We start from the raw sequence: 26905 nt of genomic DNA, 5'->3' as shown, positions 1-26905 counted from the left end.
CCCACTCCAGTATTCTTGCCTGGAGAATCCCATGGTCAGAGAAGCCTAGCAGGCTACAGTCCATGGGGTCGCAAAGAGTCGGACACAACTTAGCGACTAAACAATAACAACCACGTTAATTTCCTGATCTGGCTGGCTGCATTATGTTTATGTAGGAGAATGTCCTAGTTTGTTGAAAATACATGCCCTACACCGCAAAGAGTCCACGTATTCAAGAAAATCCTATGAGTGAACAAGTAAGACCTACAGGCCCCGTTCTTGAGGACTTTAACTCCCCCAGTCCCAGTGTCTGTATTCGACAGAAATCTAAATTCATCATGTGGGTATAAGACACGCATTGGTATGAAATGCTTGCAGTTTAAATATTCTTGGTAAATTATTTTGAAGACCCCTGAAACATAATGAATTAGTCATGCAACACTTGACCTCAGGGGTCACAGCAGGATTTGAAATGTGGACAATTTCAAACATGCAGAGAAACCCCAGCAGGTTAAGTTGTGGGGCAGGTACACTGGGAAGCCCCCCGAAGGCAGGAAGCATGGCTGGTGACCTGGCTGGCCCGAGGGGGACACAGACGAGCAGGAGTTACCCGGGAGCAGGCTTCTTCTGGGGGAGGCGGCTGGGCGGCTGGGGTGGCAAGGGTGGCGGGGCTTTGCTGGGCGGGAGTCCGGGCTGGGCTGGCTTGCTCTGCTGGCTCAAGGCTTCGATCACACTGGGCGTTTTGGCCACCGGAGGGGGAGGCGTGGGAGCCAGGGGGTCTGCAGAGAGAAAAAAGAAAGAGAGACACACACACGCAGAGGGTCAGCCTCCAGGCGTCATATTCCCAGGCTCCCCACCCGAGGATCCTCCAACAAGGCCTTCCTTTTCTCCTTCCACTATTTCACGGGAAAAACACCCACTTCCACCAAAGACTTTCAGACAGCAGTATCGGCAGAGAGTCCTTCAAGGTCTCAAGGGAGGATTAAAATGATTCCATGAGCCTGGGGGTGTTTTCTCAGCTAGAACCGCCCCCTGGGGAAGCCAACTGGGTCTTCGATCCTCCAGGGAACCTGGGGAAGCAGCCGTAGGAGGCCTGGCCCAGGTCCTGGCCTGGGGCCCACCCATATCACCGGTCAGTCTGGGGTCAGTCTGTGAAGAGCCAACACCGTGAAGGCTTCCTGTCTGTAAGGGGACAGGGCAGCAAGTTATATTCTCTACGTTTAACAGAGAATGAGGGAGCTGAGGCTTTCAGCAAGGGCACGGGGCTGGTAAGACAAGAGGCCGGACCTTGAGCCTCCTTCCCGTTTGCTGACAAACATCAGCACCCCTCTCAACAGCCAGCACCCGCGTCCTGCGGTCTGAGCAGAGGCAGCAACCTGCCCCTGGGCCTGTACCTGGACACCTCAGGAGCCTCGGCCCCGGACGGCGGAGGCGGAGGGTGCTGGCTGAGCAGGGAGGGGTCCAATTCAGGCTTTCTTTCCTTTTTTCATAAGCTTTAAAAGCAAAGTTAAAAGGCAGACTCTTGCATGCCTATCTACAGCCCCGGGGACGCAGGACCATGAGGCAGAAGAGTGGGCTTCGGAGACCTGCTGGGCGCCTCTCACCACTGACCCCCTCGCTGCCGCCCCTGGACCTGGGTGCCCCTGCCCCACCCCAGCCTCTGGAAGGCCCTCCCCAAGGCAGCTGCCTGCTTGGCCTCCAGCACCCGGAGGGCACCGACTGCAGCCAGGTGGCCTCTCCCACCTTAACTCCAGCTATGGAAACCCAGGGAAACCCTCGGCGCTCTTGGAGCGGACCTGCACTCCAAGAGGCTGGAGCCCCTCCTCCTACAGCACCCAGGCCTCACCTCCTGGTCTAGTCGCCACCCCCCGCCCCTCCCCCCGGAGCACACGTGACACTGAAGGGAAACACAGAGCAGATTCGAATCCACAGGAACACGCCCTGGTGCCCTGAAGCATGGAAAAGCCAGAGGAAGCCCCGGCACCGACGTGGAGAGAAAGAAACGCTGCTGGAGTGCTTGGAGATGGAGGAGGGGCGGGGGTGACCCCCGTGGGGAGTGGGACAGACAGCAGCCAGCCGCCGGGGAGGACGGGGGCCGCAGGGAGGCGGCCACGGAGGAGCCCTCAGCAGCGTGCAGGCCGGGGCAGCCGAGAGGACCACCCCCCACTCCTCCCCACCAGCCATCCGTGTTGTATGAAGCCCGACGGCAAGAAAGGGAAAAGGGAAAAAAAAACGTACTGGTAGATGTCACGCGGAGAGGGGGCAGCGGTGGATGGACAGCGGGCGGATCTGACGAAGATCGCTGCCGGCTTATACTGTCCACGCTTACAGAGTTTGTCTTCCACGGGGCGTTAGCGGAGGAGGCTGGCTGAGCTGCACACACACGCACACGCACGCCCATGCACACGCAGGCATGCACACGCACGCAGGAGCACAGAACAAAAACAGAAACAGAACACGGCATTATTGATCCTCTCCCTGTACGGCGGGAAACATGACCCTTCTGTGGACAGAACAGCGGTAAGACCACAAACAGGATGCTCATTTGTTTAAAAAAAAAAAATTCTTTCTGGCACCTGGAAGACAGATACCAATACACACCAAACCAACGATGCTCCTGGGAAAATTCCCAGTCGGTCTCCATCTTACCGATTTCTCTAATGGAAGTACAGTTTGAAAAGGGAAATGATAACCACAGTGACCTCCTGAGCGCTGCACTTGGGGATGGGACATCCGCTCGTCTCTACCCATTTACATCCTCCCGTGGGGTCAGCGCCTCGACCAAGGGGGCACCTGTCCTCAGACAGAGCACACGAGAGGAGGGCCAAGTCACACACAGCTGGTGAAGGGCAGATGTATTTCTGGTTGGACCCTGGCAACTGGTGACACCCTTCCTCTGCCTGCTCCTCCTCACGGAGCAGTGTCTGCCCAGGGCACAGGCGTGACCACTTCTGAGGCTGCGTGTGGCCCACATGGCCGGCTGGGCCTGGAGATGAAAACAGGCCACAGCCACATAGGGCAGACCTGGGGTGGGGGAGTCTTCCCATGTCTGCTGACAGGGACAGCGCTGACCTTCTTCCATTTGCAGGGTGGATACTCCACGTGGATCAAGGGCAAAACAGATGGAAAACAAAGATAGGCTTTAGGGGGCTGGAGGGGGCGAAGGGTGATCTCCATCATCAAAGGAAGACACAGGGAATCCTCCAAACCCTTCTCATCCTAAGACTTGAAGGAAGCCAAGAAACAGGTGAACAGCTTTCTACCGCTGTTCTATGACCCAACAGAGCAAAAGAAAACCTCTCCGCCCACGACACACAGTCAGGAAAAGCCACTCACGAGGTGGGGATGACCTAACCATTTAGCTCCAGCCTCACAAGACAACACACACACCTGGGACTTGGGAGGAGGGAGGGGGAGGTGACAAGCTGCCCCCATGAGATCCCCTGACCACAGCGGCCCTCACACACTGGGGCCCCTTCCAGCTGCAGGATGTCACTTCCTTCCTCACACAGGAGCTCCCTGCAGGCCTAGGAGGGGGAACGGGCTCTGCGGGAGGGGGTGGGCTGGTTTCTGAGGTCTGCCCAGGGTAGCCCATGACCTCTGGGCCTCCCTGAGCACTGAGCCAGAGCTGTGTGGAAAGGCCTGCACCACAGCCAGGGCAGGGCGATGGGGGTGGGGGGACAACAGCCATCCCACACTGTGAGCACAGACTTCGGGCCTCCCAGGATCACAGCCACTTGGCTACGTGCCCCTCTCTGAGGTTGCAAAATGCAATCTGGGACTTACTTCTGGGGCCACCATCAGCCTAGAGCAGCCATGGGGCTTGGACTTCACACCCAGGGCAGACTCCTGCCCCCCGCCCCCGGGAAGCCTCCTGGAGCCCCAGCATAGAGCCAGCCTGGCTACCTGCTGAACCTACCTTCAAGGAGCACAATGGCCAGTGGGCCTCAAGTGCTGGGTAAATTACTTAACCTTTGTGGGCGGGCCTTCAGTTTCCATTTTTATAAAAATAGAATATAGCATCTGTGGTGTCAAACTCACTATGCTGTGAAAGAGCAACTGAGGCCAGCACAGCAAAGCTTCAGCACCTGAAGCACCAGCAGGACCCTCGGGGACTATTCTGTATTTTTACAGCTAAGCTGAGCACCACTTCCCAAATTAGCATCTTTCTATCTTTCACTTCATGGGGAAATCACAGAGAGAAGAAATAATCAGATGCTACAAGCTGGCCAGGTACAGGCAGGAGAGAGAAAGGGAAAGAATGGCGGCAAAGGGAGGGGTGGACAGCGAAAAGAAAAGCACCAGGAAGCAGGTGTGTGGGAAACACCCCGGGACAGCGACAGGGCTCACCCGGCCATCCCAGGCCTGCCCAGTGCAGTCCCTGTGTTCCCTGAGTCACACAAGCCACCTCCCTGACTGGAACAAGAACGAAGCCAAGACACACTCCCACCATCCTAAGAATGATGGAGCTCATTTTGGAAGCAAAGAACGTTAAGTACAAAACAAAAGACCGAAAAGAAAAACACGTCCTGACGCTGGTCCACAGGCGAGCTAGCTGGGGACAAAGCAAGAAGAGAGTCCCCAAAGCGTGACCCCAACCAGAGCGCTCCCGTACCGAGGGTGACCAACTTCTCGGTACGTACCTTTGGCAACGTTCCGCGGTGGGAGTGGGGGGGCACTGGCCAAGCCAGGGGCCGCAGGCTGGGTGGGCGGTGGGCTGCCACTCAGGATGGCACCGTATGTCTCGTTCTGCAGGAGGCTGGGCACGAAGCCCCTCTGCTTGTCCTTGGCCAGGCTGCCGGCGTCTCTCGCCAGAGCTGCAGCGCTGGACGGCAGCTGGCTGGGGCCCAGCTGGTAGAAGCTGACAGGCCGGTCTTCTCGCCGACTGGGGCTGGGCTGCGGGGGTGGTGGGCAGAGGTGTGTGAGACGCAGATGCACTGACCTCCGAGTCATGGCTATGGATGTGCTTGTGACAAGCCCAGGCACGCCACTCAACCACCTGGGCACAGCGCATTTCTGCCGTTACAGGACAGCAGCGAGACCTAAACCTCACTCTTAGCGTGTCTCTTAATGGACACACCCACCAAAAGAGCCACGCTTTACAAGAACCTGCAATTATTCATTCCAGTAAAAACTTAGAATATAAGCTGCTGTATCTGCACCAGCCGGAGTTGGCTCAGTTTAGCTCTGTTTTCACTGCACGTCCCCTCCACGAGCATCCCCTCAGACAGCACCCACAGTTGTGACCGATCCCCAACAGCCACACAGCTAATTCAGGGGAGATCAATGCCTTCCTCCCATAGAACTAGGACTCTAAAGAGTCCCCTAGCTCAGGGTCAGCAAATTATGACTTGTGGGACCACCACCTGTTTTAATAAGTAAAACGTTAGCAGAAAGCAGCCATGCCTGCGGTTTACACACTGCCCATGGCTGCTCTCCTACCACCCTGGAGGAGAGGAGCTGGAACACAGGCTCGTTATTTTAGGCCCACAAGCTTAAAACATCTGTCATCCGGCCCTTTACGGGTTTGCTGACCCTTGCTCCATCTGAAGGTCACGTGCATGGAACCAGGGACTTGGGTAAATTCAATCAAACTCCTATCTCAAATGTCAGCTTTGTTTTAACAGCTGTGATCTTGAGCAAACTAGCCCTGCTGATCCTATTTTTCATCTGTTAAATGGGTACAAATTTAACTACCGGCACAGAGCCCAGAATTTAGCAGGTATGAGTATTGGCTGTCATACCCACCTGCCCTCACACGACCACCTGCCTGGTCAAGGCTCTGGCCAACCAAAGGCTCATACTCGGCTCCAATGCATAGAGCTCAATGGCCAGTGGTTCTTCTACAGAGTTTAAACCATGTGTGAACCATGCCCGCCGCTCTCTGCTGGGGGTGATGCATGGTGGAGTGGGGGGCATGAGTGTTGGCACTGCTGCTGGGCTTTCACTGGGACCATAGGACCCGCCCAGTCACTGCCCACATGACCCTGGGAGCCTGACAACGTGACGTGTGCCTGACCAAGAGGCACTCACGCTGGGGCAGATGTTTCAAAGCTTCTCTTTAAAAAAAAAAAAAAATTTTTTATTGTATTATTTATTTATTTATTTTTTAGCTGACCCATACAAGATCTTAGTTCCCCAAGGAGGGATCAAACCTGTGCCCCACATTGGGAGCGTGGAGTCTTAACCACTGGGCCACCAGGGAAGTCCCAAACCTTCACTTTTTTAAAAGGAAAATCTAAATATAAAATAACCAGCTTCTCTCACTTTGACGTTGTTTTACAGCGAACTCAGAAATTCCTTATTCTAAGAAACAGAATAGTCCAACAGCTTTCAGAAATGCCATGTATTTCTGAAATATACATGTGAGGACATTAAAGTCCATTAGTAAGAATTAAAACATTACATCATGGCACTCCCACTAATTTCACAGCTTCTAGGCATACAGGTTTTGGAGTAGTCGTCCTGGGTCTGACTCTGACCTCTGAGATGGGTGTGAAGGTGGTTACCTTCCAGGGGTGCCCCCAAGTGCACAAGCCAGAGCATCTTGAGGAGCAGCTGGACAAGAGGCAAGGGCCCCTGGGCAGTCTCCAAGTGCTGGCTTCACTGTGGCCAAGCCAGCCTCTCAGTCTTGAGGCTTGAATGAACCATGTGATATAGGAAAGGGTTGGACCAGATGAGCTCTAAGGGTCACTGATTTCAGTGACGGTTTTAAAGATCAACTCGGTGAGCACAAAAACTACTCCTGGGGGAAACATGGCTTTTCATCACATCATTTTCAGTGAGAGAGCTTCCTCTAACATCCACCAGAATCAGAGGCCCTCTTGTATCTCTCCTTCATATCAGAAGGTGAGCAGCTGCCATGATAACATATAATGTTCCGTAAAGTCACATCTGTAGGAGCTGGGAGAGAGGGGGAGTTGTGGGATGGGTAAAACCCAAGAACTACTGAGATCAGCAGAAGCAAAAAGTAAACTCTATTTCCTTTCCTACAACAGCTTTCTGCCCTAAATATAGGCCAGGACCCACACCGCTCTGAAGGATGCTCATCATAAAACTCTTCACGTTTTACAAGCTGGCACAAACCTGCAACTTCTCATCCATGTCATCATCGCTTTCATCCAGGTCTTCGTGGAGCAGTCGCCATTCATATTCCACGTGAACGTGAGAATTAAACCTTCCAGACAAGGCCTGGTTCAGCTGAGAACGACAATGGGCCGTCAGTGACGCTACTCACATGCTCAACCTTGTAAAGCAGATGTGGATCTAGAGGCAGCGGGCAGCCGGCCTGCACCCCAGATAAGCTGTGCCCCAGCATGAGGCTGGCTTATTTGCTGTTTCTCAAGCCAGTCGCCCCTCCCGAATCCACACATACCCTGGAAGCTCAAACCCAACAGCTCCCATTTAGTGCTTTGTAAGCTGCAAAGTCACAGCATGCAGCCGAGGAGTGTTTGAGATCTAAAAGGCGATGGCCAGCCCTTGGGTACCCACAACCGCACAGTGAGCACTTAATTCAAGAAGGAACAAGCCCGCTACCTGTAGACCCCACTTTTCCTGACCAGCACAAGAGAATTAAGCCCTGCGGAAAATGATGTGAATGACTGCTTTCCCAGCTTTCTCTGGGAAGGTGGACAGCTGGTTTCATTCTAGATGCACAGGTGAGAAGTTTTTGCATCAGACAAATGGGTGTCTTAGCACATTAGGGTCTAAATTTTATCCAAAGCCAGACAGTAGCCATGTGATCACAGGCAAGTTATTTAACCCTCTGAAGCTGTCTCCTCATCTGTAAAATGGAGTAAGAGTAGGTGCCTACTAACCAGTGTCCTAAGGGGTAACAGTAGGCACCTACTAACTAGTGTCCTGAGGGGTAACAGTAGGTGCCTACTAATCAGTGTCCTAAAGGGTAACAGTAGGCGCCCACTAATGAGTACCCTAATGGGAACCAGTAGGCGCCTACTAATCAGTGTCCAAAGGCGTAACAGTAGGCACCCACTAATCAGTGTCCTAGGGGTTATCAAGATTAAATGAGTTAATGGACACAAAGAGCTCAGGAATAATAATAACGTTCCTCATCTTCTATAGCAGCGACTGTTAATGGCTCTGTTTACTGAGCACTTAGTACGTGCCCACGGCTTCACAGGGTTCAAGTACACGACGACCCTGCAGACTGGCATAGCCTACTCCACTTTACAAACAAGGCAACAATGAGGAGAGCTGGCACAACCTTCCCAAGCCACAGCAGTGGAGCTCCCTGCAAACCTGGGGGGCCTCGGCTCCACTCACCCCCAAAGCCAGAGCCGCCAACACATCCAACCAGAAAATACTGACTCATGTTCCAAAAGTGTCACCGCTAGGCAGGTGGTCCCCTCCTCTCTAAAGGTGCCCCAGGACACTTGCTCTGAGCTGTCCCCTCTAGGACACTGGGATCTGCTCAGGACCCTCCTGCGGACCCTCCCCAAGGGGCATCCCCCACCCCACCGGGGGAGACTCACCAGCTCCTCGCAGCGCTCGTGCCTGAGTCGCTTGGCGATGTCCAGTGGTGTCTCTCCTGACTCGTTAGCTAAGGGACGGTGGGATGAAAGGACATGCTGTGGCCAAATCAAGCAAAGGTCTGATGCCCAGAGACTATTAAATAGAGACCCAGTCAAGCAGCTCAAATGACACTGGTCCTGACTAATGAATTCCGGCAACAGGGAATTCCCCCATCAGGGCTCAACTGTTCTGAAATCACACAGAACTAAGCAGTGTGTAGTCAGTAACGTTTAGACAAGGTTTGAAGTAATCATGAAAGTAAAAGCACTAAAGTTAAGCCAACGAATGTAAAAATAAATATCCAAGGCGTAATTCACTGAGTAAAGCAGTCCATGGTAATTCTCTAACCAAAAGCACTGCTAATCTAGTTCCAGGCACCTGGCTGAAAGACTTTACATCTCCTCTTATTAATAAGTAGTCTGTAAATTTGGAATTGCGTATTTTCTTCTAAACAAGCCTCAGTCAATGAGGTTGGATGATTAATTAAAAAATAAAAAACTCGGCTCTCAAGCAGGCACGAGCCTTTTTTCCAGTCTTGGCTCTCTGTTTGATAATTCTTCAAAGCTCCTCCCCAGGACACATCACAGCCAGATGTCCTGGGGGTTAGACTCTGCCCAGCCAGCTGCAGGTCAGGGCCCTGAGAGGAGGAAGCGATGGAAGCCAAGCAGACATGGTCACTCATGGAGGAGGCTCCATGCCAGTGAACAGAGGGGCAGTGGGCAGTGACTCTCAGCAGTAAACGTGCCCACCTAGGGCCACTGAGGGACCAAGTCTGATCTCAGGTGGAGTCAGGAAGAGGAGGGCAAGATGCCTGAACCTTGTCCAGGGTCATGGGGCCATCAGTTAACAGCTGTAGGCCACCCTCTGCCTCTCAGAGCCCAGAAAATGTCTGCAACACGGGGGCAAGTCCACAAGACAGCAGAGCAAAACTGCTGATAAGTATCGGACCTCAGCAGCCTGGCAGAGCGGGCCCTGTCTTGCTAGGTGGCGCTGGCTTCCCAGCTCTGCCCGGAGCCCAGTGGCCAGAGGGGTCAGGGGAAGAGGTGGGGCTGAGGCTCACCGATGCCAATGGAGGCCTTGCCCCGCAGCAGCAGCTTCAGGCACTCGGCACTGTCAGTCAGGCAGCAGTAGTGCAGGGCTGTGCTGCCCTTCCCCGTCTGTTTGTCCAGGTTCCCACTGGCAAGGACGGACAGAGAGAGAGAGAGAGAGAGAGAGAGAGAGAGAGAGAGAGAGATCTCAGGTCAGAGCGCTGGGTTGCTGTTCAGGGGACTGGGGTTCGGAAGCAGGAGAGGCAGTCGGTGCCAGGGTTCGTGGCTGGCAGGGTCTCTCATCCTCTTCCAGGGGTGGGGGGCCACAGTGCCAGCCCAGCTTGTGGCAGGAGGAGGCCTGGGCTTAAGGCCGTCAGGGAATAAATGACGATGGCAGAGCCGGCCAAAAAAGGGGGCAAGGCACCTGTGCACCCCTGAGCAGGGGCTGGGAGAGGGATGGGTGAACTGGGGTTCCTCCCGCTGCACTGCTAAGGCCCCACCAGTGTGTCTCACTGTACGGAAGGCTGGGCTGAGCTCTTTTCATCCTACTGACGACACTCTTACCAGGAAGAGGAAAAGCCACTTTTTCCAAAATTCAGAGTCACCAGGCTCCTCTGAGCTGGCTCGCCCTGGACCACCCTGACAACAGGCTCTGGGAGAACGAGAGGACCACACGGGTTCTGCCGACACATAACAGACTGGACAATTCCAGGACGAGCCACTCAGCCTACTGGTGGGGCAGCCACTGTCATGCTGTGAGCAGGACAGCAGAGCTCCACCCTGGACAGACATGTGGGGACGCAGAGGGACCACCGGGAGACAATGCCTCAGGATCCCGACAAGGGGAAACCAGCCACGTTCCCTGTTCCTTTTTCCCAAGCAGCTATGTTTTCAGCAAAAAAGGGCCTGATCTCTCATCTCTCTACTCCCCGCTCCCGAGAAGAGGGATCAGGGTTGCCCTTCTCCTGCCCCGAGAGTCTGCTCTGAGGGAGCTGGCACTGCACAGCTGCTCCGAGCCCCTCCACACTCCTGGTGCTGGGTGGGCAGCTCCCCGCAGGCGTCCAGTGAGCTCCCAGCTCCTGGGGAAGGAGCTGACCGCCCCCAAGCTCCTGAACCCCAGCCGTCTCTTCCGTTTTCCCTCTAAGAATGGCAGAAGACACAAAACACAAAACGTCTCCTTGCTTCTGCACTTGCGGAAGAATTTCCGTGGCTTCTGGCCATTCCCTGCCCCGACTCCCCACAAAGCCACGCTCAGGGAGACACGATGCACCTCGACCGGGCTTCACGACTGGACTCTGACTGTCAGGCCAGCCCTGCACCAAGCAAGGCAGGACGAACCTGATGGGAGCGCTGGGGCCAAGGAAACTGCCCGTGCACGTCCTCTCCACAGGCACGCTCTAACGGAAAATAACAGCTTTTCCTACCAAGCAAAATGCCCACAACCCTGCCTCGGCCCACGCTGGAGGTGGAGCCCTGCTTCCTGCTTTCCTCTCCCTTTGCTCATGGAGCCCTGCCTGACGTCATGGGACCCCCACCTCACAGGACAAGCTGGCAGCTGCCCTGCCTGACATCATGGGACCCCCACCTCACAGGACAAACCCAGCGGCTGCCCTGCCTGATGTCATGGGAACCCCCACCCCACAGGACAAGCTGGGGGTTGCCCTGCCTGAAGTCATGGGGACCACCCCCCATCTCACAGGACAAGCCTAGGGACTGCCCTGCCTGACCTCTTGGGGACCACTCCCCACTTGACAGTCAAGGGGGCTGCAGCCAGAGGCTGTTTTCCAGGGGCTTGGAATTCAGCAGACCTATTCACGGGGCGTCCCCCTGACCCCCAGACACTGGAAGCTGGATGCTGCAGACACCAAGAGTGGTTAAGACTGCGCAGGAACACCCCACACCTGCAGCCCTTTCACTGTCCCGTAACTCCTAGTCACACCTGAGGAAATTCCAGCATGTTGGCCACATCGCAGAAGCAGTGAGGCAATCCCTGATCCCTTCCCCAGAAACACCCAGGAGCAAAATCAAACACCGGCCCTGATTTCAGGACACCTACCTGTTCTGAACTAAAAAGTCTACAATGTGGAGAGAAGTCCGGTCCACAGACCTGACGGCAAGATGGAGAGCAGTCTCATCCGGCTCCTGAAGACCAAACAGAAACATTCCAGAGTCCCAAGGGGAGCACTCAGCTCTGTGGCCAGTGCGAGTGAAAGCGTGTATTTCTCTTCTAAAAGCCTCTGAGTCTGTCCTTTGAAAAACCCATCTCTAAAACGTGTTACCTATTGCTAAGTTGTGTCTTGCGACCCCATAGACTGTATATAGCCTGTCAGGCTCCTCCCTCTCCATGGGATTTCCCAGGCAGGAATACTGGAATGGGTTGCCATGCCCTCCTCCAGGGGATCTTCCCAACCCAGGGATCAAACCTGAGTCTCCTATGCTGGCAGGCAGATTCTTTACAGCTGAGCCACCAGGGAAGCCAATCCCCAGGGCAAATTCTGCCCTTGGGAATTTAGAGACTGCCTATCATTTAGAGACTGGTCCTAGTCCTCCTCCCTCCCCGGGAAAGAATGAGAAATTCGGGGGTTTCATTGCAAAGTCCTCTCAAGGTTTCTGACCCCCTCCCTGAATCATCAGCATAACGAAGCTTAGGCCTCCTTCCCCTAGGGATGGACTCTCTTCCCAGAGCTGCCACTACAGTTTGGCTGAAGAATCAACTACGAATCTCCTCTCACCCAGGACTCACTGCCTCTTCTCTCAGGGTGTTTCATGACACTGTCAGCACTTTTGATGACACTGCTTTGTCACTCCCCATCAACCCCCCCCCCACAACCCTTTCTGTTTTTACAGGTCCTTTCTTACATGTCCATTGGCCAGTGGGATTTTTTCTGTAAGATCCACACCGTCAGCATATGCTTGAAGTAATCCAAAAATGTCTCTTGTTTTCACGGCTTCACAAAGACTGTGAAGTTTGGCCGCATTATCCGCGTGTTTTTTCCGTGCATATTTCCTCTCAATGTACTTGGCAGTGATGTAGTCCTTTCTTGCGTTCCTGAAATCAAACATAACTGCCCTGTAAATGATTAAGGGTCGTAACATCCATTCATCTGTAATGAGTTAAAAATAATCCCACCCCCTCATGGTAACAAGGACTGGTGCTGAAGCTTCCATACTTTGGCCGCCAGATGTAAACAGCTGAGTCATTGGAAAAGATCCTGATGTTGGGAAAGATTGGGGGCAGGAGGAGAAGCGGGTGACAGAGCATGAGATGGCTGGATGGCATCGCCGACTCGATGGACCTGAGTTTGAACAAACTTTGGGAGACGGTGAAGGACAGGGAAGCCTGGCATGCTGTAGTCCATGGGGTGGCAAAGAGCTGGACCCGACTTGGCGACTGAACAACAACATGGTAACAAGCAGCACCTGCAGAAAATTACAGAGCAGGAGGCAGGCGGCATGTGGCTCTCCTGCAGCACCCGCGTCCACTCTGCCTCTAGCACTTTCAGGAGGCTGGACACCCAAGACAGGGGGTATCAAGGACTGGGTCTAAGGGCTAAGCAGCCAGGTCGGGGGGACTGGCAGACTCCAAGGGAAGACTGTTTTCCTGTTGGTGGGCACCATGCCTGGCAGCCAGGTTCCCCACGTGCCCCATGAAATCAAATGAGTTGTCCATCCTCATGGTCTATTTCCTGGCTTTAACTCGGCCTTTCGGGCACAGACCCCACCTCTCCCAGGAGCGGAGAGCAGCAGCAACTCCAGGGGAGCCAAAATCCTCCCCCGCCGTAGACTGTCAAGTGACCCTGGGCAAGTATGTGACCCCAAATCTTCTTATCTGTGAAATGCACACAGCCTGGGCAAAGCACACGAGGTGACACTTGGCCGCACTCCCGGCAGGTCCTTGGGGCCTTGGAAAGTACTGATGAACTTGAAAGACGGAGCAAGAAAAACAGCGGCTCCTGGTCCAGAGGACTGAGCACTCCAAGGACCATAACAAGCAGCAACAGCAACAATAAAAGCCTAGACACTGTGTTTGAGGGGCAGTAAACGCTAATCACCCATGACAACCAAGTCATAAGGGTCCATCAGCTGAGGAACAGGTAAAAAAGACGTGGTGTCCACATAACAAGAGTACGACTCAGCCACAAAAGCAATGAAGCACTCACATGGACGAACCCTAGAAACACCCTGAAATCCTAAATGAAAGACGCCAACCCTAAGGACCACACATGGTGTTATTCCATTCACTGAAATGCGTAGAGATAGGGAGCGGGGGAGCAGTGGCCCCAGGCTGGGGGGAGGGGGTGTTACGGGGAGGCGGGGGCATAAGGGGACAGAGTAGGGGATGGTTGACAGGTACAGGGCTTTGTGCTGGGATGAACAAAATGTTCTAAAATTGCTTGTGGTGACGGAATAACAACTGAGAATGTACCAGAAGCCAGTGAACTGTACTTTACATGGGTGAACTGTGATGGTACGTGAGTCATATGTCAACCAAATTGTTAAAAATTCCAAAGACAAAAATTCAGCACGGATCAAGGTGTTGCCCCCCACAACCCCCACCCTGGTAACTCTGGGCCAGTGACTCAAACCTCCTTATTCTGTGCAAAAGCACACAGTTGAGGTGTGCACAAGCCGATGACTCTGCTCACAGGCCTCTGCGGGATCACAGAGACGGAGACAGCACACTGAGGCCTTCGGCCCAGGATTCTGCATGCAATAACCAGGGCAGCACGGAGTGAAGAGGCGCTGGGGGAACCCACCGGCTCTTCCTGGCTGGGGGACCACTCGCTCCTACCCTGGGACCAGGACTACACCCACTGCACCTGCTTCTATGATCGTCAGGGACCAAGGCCCCCAGGTCGACCCACGTGGGTCCTTGCTGCAGCCCACCAGGGTTCAGGACCGGGTGGGTCAACTCCAGGATCCCAGCAGGGGCACACAACACTTTGCCAGCTTCACCTAATAAACCAGCACCTAGGTGTCCATAGACGCTGCCTTGCGTGAACTGTGCTGGGGGATTCAACATGTGTCCCCCACGGGGGACAATTACTGTAGGCCACAGATCAGGTGGAGCTGTGCTGTCCATCTGACCCTCGTAACAGCGTTGTGAATGTGAACCCATGCCCTCCAGCAGCCTGGCAGCTCCGAGGGCCGCCCTGCTCCGCTGGACTGAGCTCTCCTCCCAAGGGCTCCCGGCCAGAGCAATGCTCTGGCTGCTGCCTGGTGACTGTCCTGGCTTGACAAAACTAACAACCCATCTGATGAAACTCTACAGGTCTCTTATGACGGGAGGCAGGGCTGGACAGGTGTCAAGGCTTAGATGGCTCCAATAATCACTTTGGGGCAGCATCACTACGAACCCTCAGGAAGGGGCTAGTGCTAAACTGGACCTTATACTTTTCAAATGTTTTATCCACTTGTCCAGGCTCTGGGTCCCAAACCCAGAAGGTGGTCCCTCCACCAGCATAGGTACAGGTCTGTTTGGGCCACACCAGGCCCCACGGATTCCTGGGGTGGAAGTTGACTCTGCCAGTGTGACCCCTCCACCCCCTCTGTTTTTTGGGAAAGGTTAAGGCTTTCGGAGGAAAGCAATGAATTTAATAATAATGTGTTTGGCATGCGTTCAGAGAGGGAGGCTTCTTATACTTCCAAAGGACAGGGCATGCGTGAGCGCCCAGAATCACAGGAGAGAAACGATTCTGGCCTCTGTGAGCAGGAAGCTCCCTGCTTCCTGCCTATTTATATCTCTCAGTACCCCCCCCGCAAATCCATCTGGGGATTCACAGGCCACGAGACAGTCTCTGGCTTCCCTTTCAACAGATTCATCTGCAGATGGTGTGCTGCTTTGAGATAAAGCCAGGAGCAGTGCACTCCTTTTAATCTGGAAGTAAGATAGTAGCTTCTCTAAGTAGTCACCGAGCTAGAGCTTCACCTCTGACTCACTGATTCATTGTTTATGTATGAATATTTCCCACCACAAGCAACATATTGTGGTAGAACATGCAAACATGAGTAAGGTGAGATTTATTAGAAAAAAGTATGTGGACACCTAGGTACAATGTAAAGTGGGATGAGATGCTTTAAAACAGAGCTATGCCCACAACTGGTTTCAGCTGAGGGGGCATCCACGTGGGTGCCAGTTTGCTGTCATGTTGGTCATCTGCCCTCATTTTGAAAAAAAAAAAAGGAGGGGAGTAAACATCTTTTTCACTGGTGCCAAGGTTGGGGGCCGGGGCTGGGTCTCAATGTAGATGGAACATTTATATCCAAGAGTCCCATGCAGACAGGATTCACTTTTTAGAACCATTTCCCCCCAAAATAAACAAATGCTCTGCTTTTATAAAGCACCCCTGGTACTTGGAAGAAATCAGTGACCACGTCTTATACTTTGTTCAAAGTGGATCAATACTACAGGGTTTCAGGAGACCACGCCCTTCACTGTGAGAGCAGGTGTCTATGAGACAGTTTAAGTGAAGTGCCCCAGGGGACCATGACGTCTCTGTCCTAACAGACCTTCTCGTAACCCAGTCAGCCCATGTCAAGGGACCTCTCCACGGACACCTGCCTCGAGAGGACCCGAACTCCTCAGCACCCATGCCCACAGTGAGCAACAAGGGCAGCCAACACCAACCAAGCACGAGGTAAGTGACCCCCTCACTCGATGTACGTTCCAGCGGCTCTGTGAGCAGGGGGACGGCTGTCCCTCTGCTTTCTATTAAAGGAAAAGGGCCCCGGGAAGCTGATGAACCCTCCCAGCTCCCACGGTGGGCAAGGATGCAGGTTTCTACGCCTCCCTGTTGTCTCTCCAGGTCTGGGTAAGGATACAGACTTGGAACTCAGATCCTTGTTAGGAGAGGATACCAACTCAGTAAGTCCCGTGCCTGGAATCTAAAATCACACCTTGTGCAATCTCAAGGAAATGTCACACCACCGCCATCTGCTCCAGGACCCAGACGAGGACTGACGCTAATCCAACCCCACCCACGCTCACCTCCTGATACCTTCTCCTCCATTAGTCTGTCTAAGCTCCCTCCCTGGAGCGAAGTCACCTCAGCCAAGGGCAAAGAACACAGATCCTGTGACCTTGGCTTCCAAAGACCCGCCCCCACAGCATGAAACCCTCTCCCCACCACTGCTCGGGGTCCTCGCCTGACACCTGGGGGAGCCCTGCCAGCAGCTCTCGCTCTGGTTACTCCCAGGGGACGGCTGTCTCAGTGAATGGATTTTCTCTTCTCTCTGAGTACATATTTCTTTTTTTAAAATTATTTATTTCTTCCTCTTTTTTTTGGTTGTACTGGATCTTCATTGCTGCACACAGGCTTCCTCTCGTTGCAGGGAGCGGGGGCTTCTCACTGCAGTCGGTCCTCTTCTTGCAGAGTACGGGCTCCAGGGTGTGCCAGCTCCAGTAGTTGCAGAGCGCAGGCTTAGCTGCTCCATGGCATGTGGAATTTTCCAGAATCAGGGATCGAACCTGTGTCTCCTGCATTGGCAGGTGGATTCTTATTCACTGTACCACCAGGGAAGTCCCTAAGCACGTTATTTCTCACTTCCCCTTTCCTGCCAAAACACACTCTGACTGGAAATGAACCCTGAATATTCACTGGAAGGACTAATGCTGAAGCTGCAAAACTTTGGCCACCCGATGCAGAGAGCTGACTCACTGGAAAAGACCCTGATGCTGGGAAAGATTTCAGGCAGGAGGAGAATGGGGCGACAGAGGATGAGATGGTTGGATGGCATCACTGACTCGATGGACACGAGTTTGAGCAAGCTCCGGGAGCTGGTGATGAGGACTGGGAGGCCTGGCGTGCTGTAGTCCATGGGGTTGCAAAGAGTTGGACACGACTGAGAGACTGAACAACAATACCACTCAAATGCTGAACTGGCCTGGGACCACCCCTATCTGCCTCACTATGCCCTGCTAGAGTGGGTAAACCATCCCAGGCCTGGTGCAGCAGACAGGCCACCCAGGGAGAACAGGGCTGGAGCCTTGGGGGGCAGGCCAGGCACTGCCCTGACCCCCGGTCACCCATCACCTCTCTCGAGGACCAGTGTGTGGCCTGGGTGGTTTATGCTTTATACGGTAAGACTGGTAGGAAATTCCCCTGCTATCAGCTCTGCCTCAGTGGGCCAGCTGGGTGCACGATGAGTCCTCATCAGGTTTTGTGTCAACAGTTAAAATAGAAACAAAAATTTCTTTGAAGGGAACAACACACTCGACATTTGCTCTGAGGACCAGATATAACCACGTATCTATGACAACCCACCCTCTCAGCGGCACAGAATTCAGAGAGAACTCAGGTGGGAGGGTGAAGACCCTGCCCTGAGGCAGAGGCAAGGCTGTGCCCACACAGAGGGAGACACTCAGTGTTCCCCCTCAACGCCCAGGGAAATCTGCTTGCTTATGGCTTCTAAGAAAAACTGCCACATCAAATTTCCACTTAGACACCCAGAAGGGTTGCAGAGACTTTACACATAACACAGGCTGATTTCTTCCTTAAAGAAGCAACAATCGACACACCCAGACTTGTGCCCCCTGCCTCTGGGGGCCCGGGGCAAGCCAACCTTTGTTCAGCGAGCGAGACCCGCCAGCCGCGTACGTACATGTCGCTGCCCGGGTTCGGTTTGACTGAGTCCTCAGCGGGGAGACAGCACTCCATGACTTCATTGAAGCCTGCGTTCCCGATATTCTTGGCAAGCTGCAAAAACAAAAGTCTGTTTCAGTGCACTCAATTATTAATACCTTCTACCGCTCCACACTACTCACACAGCTGATGATTTAATGGTCGCTAAGAAATAGAGCAATAAAGTGGTTTGCCTTTAATGAAGTTGGACAAAACCCAAACCCCAGAGGTACCCATAAACCAGAGACAAGAGCGCCTGTTACAGAGGGCTCTTGTGAAACGTCCCCTGGACAGAAAGCCTCCATGGACGGGGAGGAGCGGGAACTCGGCTCATCTCAAGTTTCTATTCTTTCCCCAACCTCCCACCCCAAGAAGAACCTGCGCTCTGGCTGAGAGATCTAACAGCCTTTACTCCTGCCAGCGAGGGGGGGACCTGGCCAGGAAGCCAAGATTCGCGTTCAATCATGGTTCTATTTACTGGCTTTGTGACCACAGGCAAGGTGGCTTCCCTGAGCTTCGGGTTTTTAATAGAAATATGGGGATGATACCTACCTTGCCAGCCTGCAAATGATAAAATGGGATTTTACGTGAAAGCATTCAATACACCAAAGCACTGAAAATGTGTCTGTTTCAAGGTAAGGTTCTCACTTGCCAATCAACCCCCTGACCTAGTTAGAAATGAGCAGGCTTCATCACTGCTCACTGACACAGGCTCTGTGCTGGATGCGGTGGGTAACACGTAAACACCATGGCTGGTGGCAGCCAGGCCACCCCAGCAGCGTGGCACCTGGCACACTCCCGAACAGATGTGCATATCCGGAGTGACTGGGGTCTTAGGAGCAGGGACTTATTTGTGCCACCCCCAGCACGCAGCTGAGCACCTGGCCAAAGTGGGATTCTTCCACATCTAGCGAAACAAAGAAACTGAATGTGAACACCGGGCCCAGTGCAAATCGGGTGACTGGCGTCTTAGGAACAGGGACTTATTCATCCCACCCCCAGCACCCTGCTCAACACCCGATGGAGACTGGGTTCTTCAGCATCTAATGAAACAAAGAAACTGAACGGGAACATCAGGCCCAGTGCTTTGCAGCGAACAAGTATTTTCATTTCCCATTTCCACACTGAAAACGACAACAGTGGGAGCAGTGACACTTCTGGGGCTTCTGCCCTCAGTGAACCACGTGGACACAGGTGAGTGGGCTGTGCCCGAACAGCCTCTCTCAGGGGCACGGCTGAAGGAACAGCCAAGGGGTCTGGGTTGAAGGCCACGCTTCCTGGTGGCAGGTCACACGACATGGAGAGGGGGTCGGGGGTGAGGGTGGTGGTGCGAAGGACAGAGAAACACGCCAGCTTCATGATCGGGGTGGGGAGGCTTTCTGAGTCTTCCTAGTCCTTGTGAACCAAGTTCGGGATGTCCTGAGCCCCAGGCTCTCAGGAGGCCCTGCCTGGGCCTCTAGCCTGACCCTGGGGTCTCTGGTGGCAAAACTTCAGGTGCCTCACTGCTCTGTCTCCGGAGACAAAGCTGAAGATCAGAGTGGCACGCCACAGTGGGTGATGCGGCGTACTGAGAATCTAGACTGAACCCCGGTATCGGAGCCCCGGTTTAGAGCCAGGCACCTGCTAAGGCCCCACCGCTCTGCTCAACATGAACAGCGTCCCACAGCCAAACATAACTGCCTTCAGGGGGGTGACAGGACGAACCCCCGCGCCGCTCCCGGGAGCCCCCTGGGCTGTGGGCAGATGGGAGGGGGTGAGGGGAGGAGGAGGATTCCCAGGAATCGGGAGCTGCTTCCCTTCTGCTGGGCTTGGCCGGCTCACAGGGGCCAGCTGATCCAGGGGGCCACCACTGGGCTGTGCGTGTGAGGCTGTGCGTCACAGCTGCCCAGCACAGGCCATGGGTCACCTCACAGCCTCGTCGAGTCCTAGTGGATGGTCCAGCTTGCGGAGAGCCCTCTGGAACCAGGAGCCAAAGCACAGTGTTTGCAGATGGAGGGGGCAGCGTCATCTCAAGAAGACGGGGGCCCAGCAGGATAGGGCAGGAGCCCGGGCAGCAGGAAGGTGGGTTAACCAGCCCTGACCCACACAGCCTCTGCTCCCAGAGCACTGTCCCTGGACAGGGGGCCTCATCGAGGGGACACAGGGCCCCAGCAGATCTGGGGGGTCCAGGGCATTTACAAGCCATGTCGTTAGGGAACTGAGCCTCAGGGATGGCCAGAACACACATGGGGCCCTCGGGCAGGCTGGGCTCTAGGCCTGCTCCAAGGGGCTCAGTCTAACAAGACAGAGGTGAACGAAAAAGCAAAGGAAGGGACCTGTAATGAGGGCTGAACCAGCAATGCTGGAATGGAGACAGCAGGATGGTGGGAGAGCAGGGGCCTGGACTGGATGCACCCCCCACCCCACGCCCTGGGACTGTGTCTCCCTGACGCACAAAGCACCTGAGGACGGGGTCCGGGAGTCACACGTTCCTGGAGGCCCAGGGCACCTACCCTCTCGGGTCCCTGAGCCAGAAAGGGGCTGTAGGTTCTCTCTAGAGATGGTTTCCAGAGTTTGGGTGAGGACGGGGAGCCTCCGGTACCGTTTTCTTGCTTCCAGGTGGAGGGTCACCATTCCTGAGACATTCTGTCTTCCTGTACTTATGCCCCGGAGGAGAGGAGTGGACAGTGGGAGAAAAGACCTCCCTGCCCGAGGGGCTCAGAAGGACGGACACCCCTGGGACACCCTCAGGATACAGTGTAGGGTGGGTCTGCCCTCTGGCCCTGCCTGGGCCCCGAGTCCAAGTCTGGGATTCAGCTGCCCCAACACGTGGGAACCAGGTCAGCGGATGCAGCGATTTTCAACAATGAATCAGACCTTCAGTCTCTCAAGCGGTTCCAAACCAACGCAGGAAAATGGGGTGTCATCTCCTGGGCCCCCTCAGGTCCCAGAAGGTTGGAAAGCTTGCAGTGCATGGCACACAGATGGACAAAAAAATGCTTTGGGACTTGACCCTTGTAGGCAGAGCTAAGAAACAGCAGTGAGCTCTAAATTGCTGCCTCCAAAGAAGGGAACACACACAAAAAAACTCTGAAAAAAATTGTATGTTTCTCCTGAGCCTTTAAAATTTCTACTTTAGATATATTTATGAAGTATACAATACACTTCTTAGTAAGTAAGGCAAATGAAACTATACATCACATACAGGTCTAGGTTTGGGTGCTCAATTTTTTCTGATAGGGTTTGTGGTTTTTAAAAAGTTCATAACTGTGATATAAGAATAAACCTTTCAGCCACCTTTTTAAAACAGAGCTCTTGTTCGGGCTAGAAAAGACAAAGGACCTGGGACGATGTCTAGAGCATGACAGTCACTCAGTAAATGGGGGCTGACGCTGCTACTTCCTGTTGCTCTTCGTAGCCTGAATGGCTTCAATTCAGCCCCAAGTGAAACAACGGTGTCATCTGTAAGGAGGCTCTCAGTTTCTGAGGGTTTTCCTCTCCCCTGTCTCACAGATGCAGCTGTTAGTTCATTTGCTTTACATTTAATAGCTTGTTAACAACCTCAGGAGAAGGAGGCATGAGAAGGTCACAAAACGGGCTTGAATCAGGATTGTGGGCTCCTGGGGTTTCTGACCCCATTCTCTGATGTTAGATGATTTTTAAATTACTGTGGATGCATGCTATGTCGCTTCAGCTGTGTCTGACTCTTTGCGACTCCATGGACTATAGCCCGCCAGGCTCCTCTGTCCATGGGATTCTCCAAACAAGAATACTGGAGTGGGTTGCCATTCGCTTCTCCAGGGGACCTTCCCAACCCAGGGATCAAACTCGTGTCTCTTAATGTCTCTTACATTGGCAGGTGAATACTTTACCATTAGCACCACCTGGGAAGCCCTTTAAATTACTGACTCAAATTCAATTACAGAACACTGAAGTTTTCTTTAGTAACTTCATTTACAATGTGAAACTGATCATATGAAACTAGGAGTCTCATACCAACAATACTGTTCTATGAAGGATCTAAAAATCGGAGCTGAAATCATAATCTTCTGTGTTAAGGAGGAAATTTATCTTTTTAAAATCTTTGCTTTTCAGGAGGCCTTCTGAAAGCAGAGTTGCTTTAACATCTAAGGGTATTAAGCTGGTACACGCCAGTTAAGATGGCACAGCTTCCCTGAACTAATCAAATTAATACTTCAATTACCCCAGTTTCCTTCCACTGAATAAGAAGTGATTCCAGGAGAAGGAAAAGGGAAGAAAAGATGACTGCCAACCAGCCACCTTCACGGATGCTGCTAAAACCGCTTGACTAAACATGGGACTCCAGCGTGCTTGAAACAAAAACAAACTTAAAAAGAAATGGTGAAGCACCACATCAGGGGAAGCTGTTTGCAAGACAATTTAGACAATTAAAGACTTCCATCATGAGGGCTACGCTGAGGCCATTCGGGGGGATGGGGGCAGCATTTTTCGGGATGAGCATCTGTCTATTCAGAACACAATGCCGACAGGAAACGAAGCTGCCTGCTCATGTCTCTGCTGTCTCCACCAGGCTGTGTCTCATGTCACAGCATCCCCCGTGTGGGGCCGGGACCCTGGCTCGGGGCAGGCTGCAGCCTCGGACATGCCGGCAAGTCCTCCTCCAGTTCATCCTCGTATCTCTTTCAGAAAGTCTAGTTACCATGTGCGACCCCAGAAGACACACTCCGATGAACACACCAGCCCAGGACCCTGACACCACGGCTCTGTGAACCTGAAAAGCTCACAAGGGAGCAGTTGGTCCAGCTGGAGGATTCACACGTTATGACACGCGGATCATTCTTCTGGGAGGGTTTTGTTCCAATCCTTCTGGAGGAGGAGGTGACAATACTTGATAGTTCTTACTATGCACCAGGTGGAATTCTAAACACATACATTCACACACAGGATGTGTGTGAGTCAAGCCTTCAGGAGATCTTTTGTTCAGGCAGCATCTGTCTAAACAAAATAACCGGGTGCTTTAAAAAGGCTTGAAATGCTCATGCTTTACAAGTGTTACTAACACCTGACACGCTCTACACCTGAGGAGTGAGGGCCTGGGCATGGGGTCACGCTCGCAGTAACCGGGTTGGGATGAGAGGCGGGGAGACTGCCTCCTCCTGCGAGTGGCTGGAGTTCAGGACAAAGAGAGGTGGGAATAAACCCCACAGGACTCGGGCCTCTCCCCTTTGTTTTTCTGATAATCATGGAGGAAAAGAGGCTTAGATAAGGGAGTTTAGGCAGAGATTAGACATCAGAAATAGCTGCAGCTGTCAGTTAAGCGGCCTCTGCCTGGATTTCTCCATAATGGCTGAGTTGGTCAGATTATAAACGCCTGAGAGATTACATAGATGAGGCTCTGAGAGGCAGGAAGGAAGCTCTGAGCCAGGGATCAGAAGTCACCCCTTCCTTTCATTGAGACGGAAACATTTTCCTTCCAGCCCTCTTTGGCGCTTCCCTCTGCAGTAGGCAACAGTCTCATGCAGACCATCAGATAAATTTCTGAGACGTGTTTAAGCAGGTGTAACAGATGTGCTGGTATCAGGCTCCCACCAGCTTATACGAGCTCAGCTGTTAAACAGTCATTATTAAAAATTACATTCTATAAACTCACGATCAAATAAACTACACTAAGGAATTCCCTGGTGGTCTGGTGGTTAGAACTCCACATTTTCCATTGCCGGGAACCCAGGTTTGATCCCTGGTCAGGGAACTAAGATCCTGAAACCAGTACGGCGTGGCTTTAATACAAAAATTATACTAAAAACAAAACAGTCCTCAAAACTCATCACTTCTGATTTTACTACATCTTACTATTCTATTTTTGAAGATACTTGCAACAACAGTGTTTTTGTGGGGTGAGCTTACTGTATGTGTGTGACCAAATCTCTCTCTTACGGCTCATTCAGTGACTCACACGGTGCCCTGAAAATGGCCCCAGTGGGAGTGTTTACATCATGTGACTGAGCAGACTATGAAGCAGGACGTCTTTGCCTCCCAGACAGCTGGCTGTAGACACTGCCAGGGATGGGGAGGGGGATACGGAGGGGCTGCAGTGAGGTTTATGTAATCCCCCTGGGGTGACTCCTCGGGGGTTAAGAGTGTGAGCTCTGACTAAAGAGGCCCCCAATCCAGACCTGGTGTGTGGATAACACATAACCTTGGGCTTGTTACAACATTCTAAGCCTCAGTTCCTCTTCTGTAAAATGGGGATAATATACCAAGGCCATGGGGTTGAAGAGCAAATGAACTAACACACACAGAGTACTTTGCAAAGTGCCTCATGCAAAATCAGCAATTAAACCTCAACATAAACCAGTTAACACTTCTCACTGTTTCTTTTTTCTTTTTTTTTTTTTTTAAATCACTAGGTTGCAAAGAGTTGGACATGACTGAGCAGCTGAACAACAAGGGCGGTATAGCAGCTACCCTGGTTTAGCAGTGCTCAATGAAAACACACGGGAGGGTTTCACGTCTATGCTGTCCCCAGTTACCAATGTTTCATGTCTACGCTGTCTCCAGTTACCCAGGACACTGCCTGCACACACAGATCTATGATGGAGCCTGTATGCATTATGACATTACCAATAACCGTACTATGTAACAAAGAATACACTGCTTGGGTCTTGCCAAGGATATAGCTTAGTTTTAAACTTCAATTAATCAGTGATGCTACTAACTGGGCTACCAGAACCCACTGTAGTTTCTCCCAGCTTTGTCTTTGAAGACCATAAAGGAATTCCTTGGAAAGACAAGAAGGATTTGTTTGACAAGATAGTTCAAAATGCATTACAAGTTCAGACACGTCAGTTCCAGAATGGTCATCAATAAGACTTATGGCCCCTCGAGAGGTCTATTGACCACAGCAATTGATTTTCTGCCAAGACTATTGCTCTTGACATTAAAATCAATGGTAATCAATATCCTCTTAATATTTACTGTCCAATGCTTGGCCATCTCAACAAAGAACTTCAAATACTGCCTTCTAATCAGCAGTTACAGACTTTGAAAACACTCCAAAGAGCTCATGCTTTAGGTGCCCCTAAAGCACTTGCTCCCTGCTGGGACCACAGTCTCCAGGCTCTGAAAGTCACTTCATAGAAAATGCTTCAGCCTCTAATAGTGATCTATAGTGCATGGCTATGTGTATCGTTGAACCAAGAATGAGAGGGTTTTTTTTTTTGGTTTGTTATACAGGCAGTAGAAGCAAGTATCATTAGCTCTCCCAAAAGGCAAACAAGAAGAGGCAGAGAAAAAGTCCACCCGAGGCTTGAGCCAGGTAGTGACTGCAGACTCAGCAGAATCTGGCTGACATCTCTGGAGAAGGAGTCTTTCCTGTCTCTGGGCTTTGGACTCCGTGTCCTCTCAATGCCTGGGGTGAATCGGACTCTGCCAGCACTCACTACCAGTCTCCACACTCCTTTATGAGTTCACTTCCATTTTAGTCATTTAAGAATAAAGCTTTGCAACCCTCAACCTCTAGTAGCTGAGGAGGAGGGATTACCCGTGAGTTTCTAATTACCCAAATGTACTTGGCAATATCAACAGCTACCAGGCCCAGGGGAATTTTAGGAGACCAAGACGGAAACCTCACATTCAGCTCATCTGTGTTCACTCCAAAATTCCAAAATCAAGGGACCTAAAGCTTACCAGCAGTTCGGACGTTCCTAACACGTCTAACGTCAAGGATTGCATCCTGGAGTAGTGGACCCCCAGCTCTCTGTGGATCCCGGAACACTCGATGCAGGTCAGAATGCCAAGGTTGGTGGAGAGCCACGTAGGATCTGCCAAAGACAGCGAGGAACACAGAAGCTTGTAAGGAGGGGGCCAGGGTCAGAACTTTGTTCTTGTATAGTTACTACTCAACATGGAGTTGTGATGCACCACGCAGCGGGATCCTAGGTGCAGTGGGAACCCTCATCCATCATTAACTACCACCAGTGGCTCAGATGGTAAAGAATCCGCCTGCAATGCGGGAGACCTGGGTTCGATTCCTGGGTCGGGAAGATCCTCTGGAGGAGGGTATGGCAACCCACACCAGTATTCTTACCTGGAGAATCCCATGGACAGAGGAGCCTGGTGGGCTATAGTCCCTGGGGTCGCACACGACTGAGCGACTAAGTACACACACAAGTCACACACAGTACACACATGCACGTATCTATTCCCCTTCTTCCTAAAGCTCCACCTGCCCATTCTGCCATTCATTTAATCAATACTCCCAAGGGACAGGGCTGTGTGTAGCATAGGACACAGTGCCCTCTAGCGGTCATGGGTCCCTGGACACAGACCACACCCACCAGCAACCAGGCTGTATCAGCAAAGGGGACAGTCTAGTGCCACATGGGGGACAGTCTTAATTCACACGTCTGTATGTCAAAAACGCTAATAATGCCAGCAGAGAGCACATACTATGCGCTGACGCCAAGCTCTGCTCAGCACAGGGCTGAAACAATTATGTAGGAACACCTCCACCTATAACAAGAGCTTCAGAAATTACAGGTGCTTTCCTGTAATAGCTCATTTAACACATACAGGAGGATCTGGATGCAAACAGGGCTGGTGCCTTCATGATCTTGCTCAGAAAGGCCAGGGGCCTTGCTTGATGCTGCGGGGTCAGACCGCAGCCCTGCCTTTACCCGGGTTCAAGCCCAGCTCGCACTGCATGTTCACTTATTCAAGAAAGTGTCCCAACCACGTGCCACAGTCCTCAGTCAAGAAAGGTTTGCTGCGTGCCAGGTTTACTGA

At 52.6% G+C, this 26905-nt stretch overlaps 1 protein-coding gene across 3 annotated transcripts in view; it reads right to left on the bottom strand.

The window, feature by feature from the left end:
* ASAP2 (ArfGAP with SH3 domain, ankyrin repeat and PH domain 2) overlaps nucleotides 1-26905 on the bottom strand; it is a 155836-nt gene that overhangs the window by 8551 nt on the left and 120380 nt on the right. For 2 of the 3 annotated variants that reach the window (XR_009599750.1, XM_027966504.3), the window contains exons 15-24: nucleotides 25808-25941; nucleotides 18141-18235; nucleotides 12399-12588; nucleotides 11596-11681; nucleotides 9572-9687; nucleotides 8472-8539; nucleotides 7066-7179; nucleotides 4623-4875; nucleotides 2218-2352; nucleotides 590-758 (exon numbers count right to left, since the gene is read on the bottom strand). Coding sequence is in view for 2 of the 3 variants with exons in the window: in XM_027966504.3 (XP_027822305.1) it covers nucleotides 590-758; nucleotides 2218-2352; nucleotides 4623-4875; nucleotides 7066-7179; nucleotides 8472-8539; nucleotides 9572-9687; nucleotides 11596-11681; nucleotides 12399-12588; nucleotides 18141-18235; nucleotides 25808-25941 (1360 nt within the window). In the remaining variant the exon portion in view is untranslated. The remainder of the gene's footprint in view (nucleotides 1-589; nucleotides 759-2217; nucleotides 2353-4622; nucleotides 4876-7065; nucleotides 7180-8471; nucleotides 8540-9571; nucleotides 9688-11595; nucleotides 11682-12398; nucleotides 12589-18140; nucleotides 18236-25807; nucleotides 25942-26905) is intronic. The other variant, XM_027966506.3, reaches the window with a different exon arrangement.

This window comes from Ovis aries, chromosome 3, assembly GCF_016772045.2.
Source record: "Ovis aries strain OAR_USU_Benz2616 breed Rambouillet chromosome 3, ARS-UI_Ramb_v3.0, whole genome shotgun sequence".
NCBI classification, from domain to species: Eukaryota; Metazoa; Chordata; class Mammalia; order Artiodactyla; family Bovidae; genus Ovis; species Ovis aries.
The sequence above is the reverse complement of the archived record's forward strand: the minus strand, read 5'-3'. Positions and strand labels throughout refer to the sequence as shown.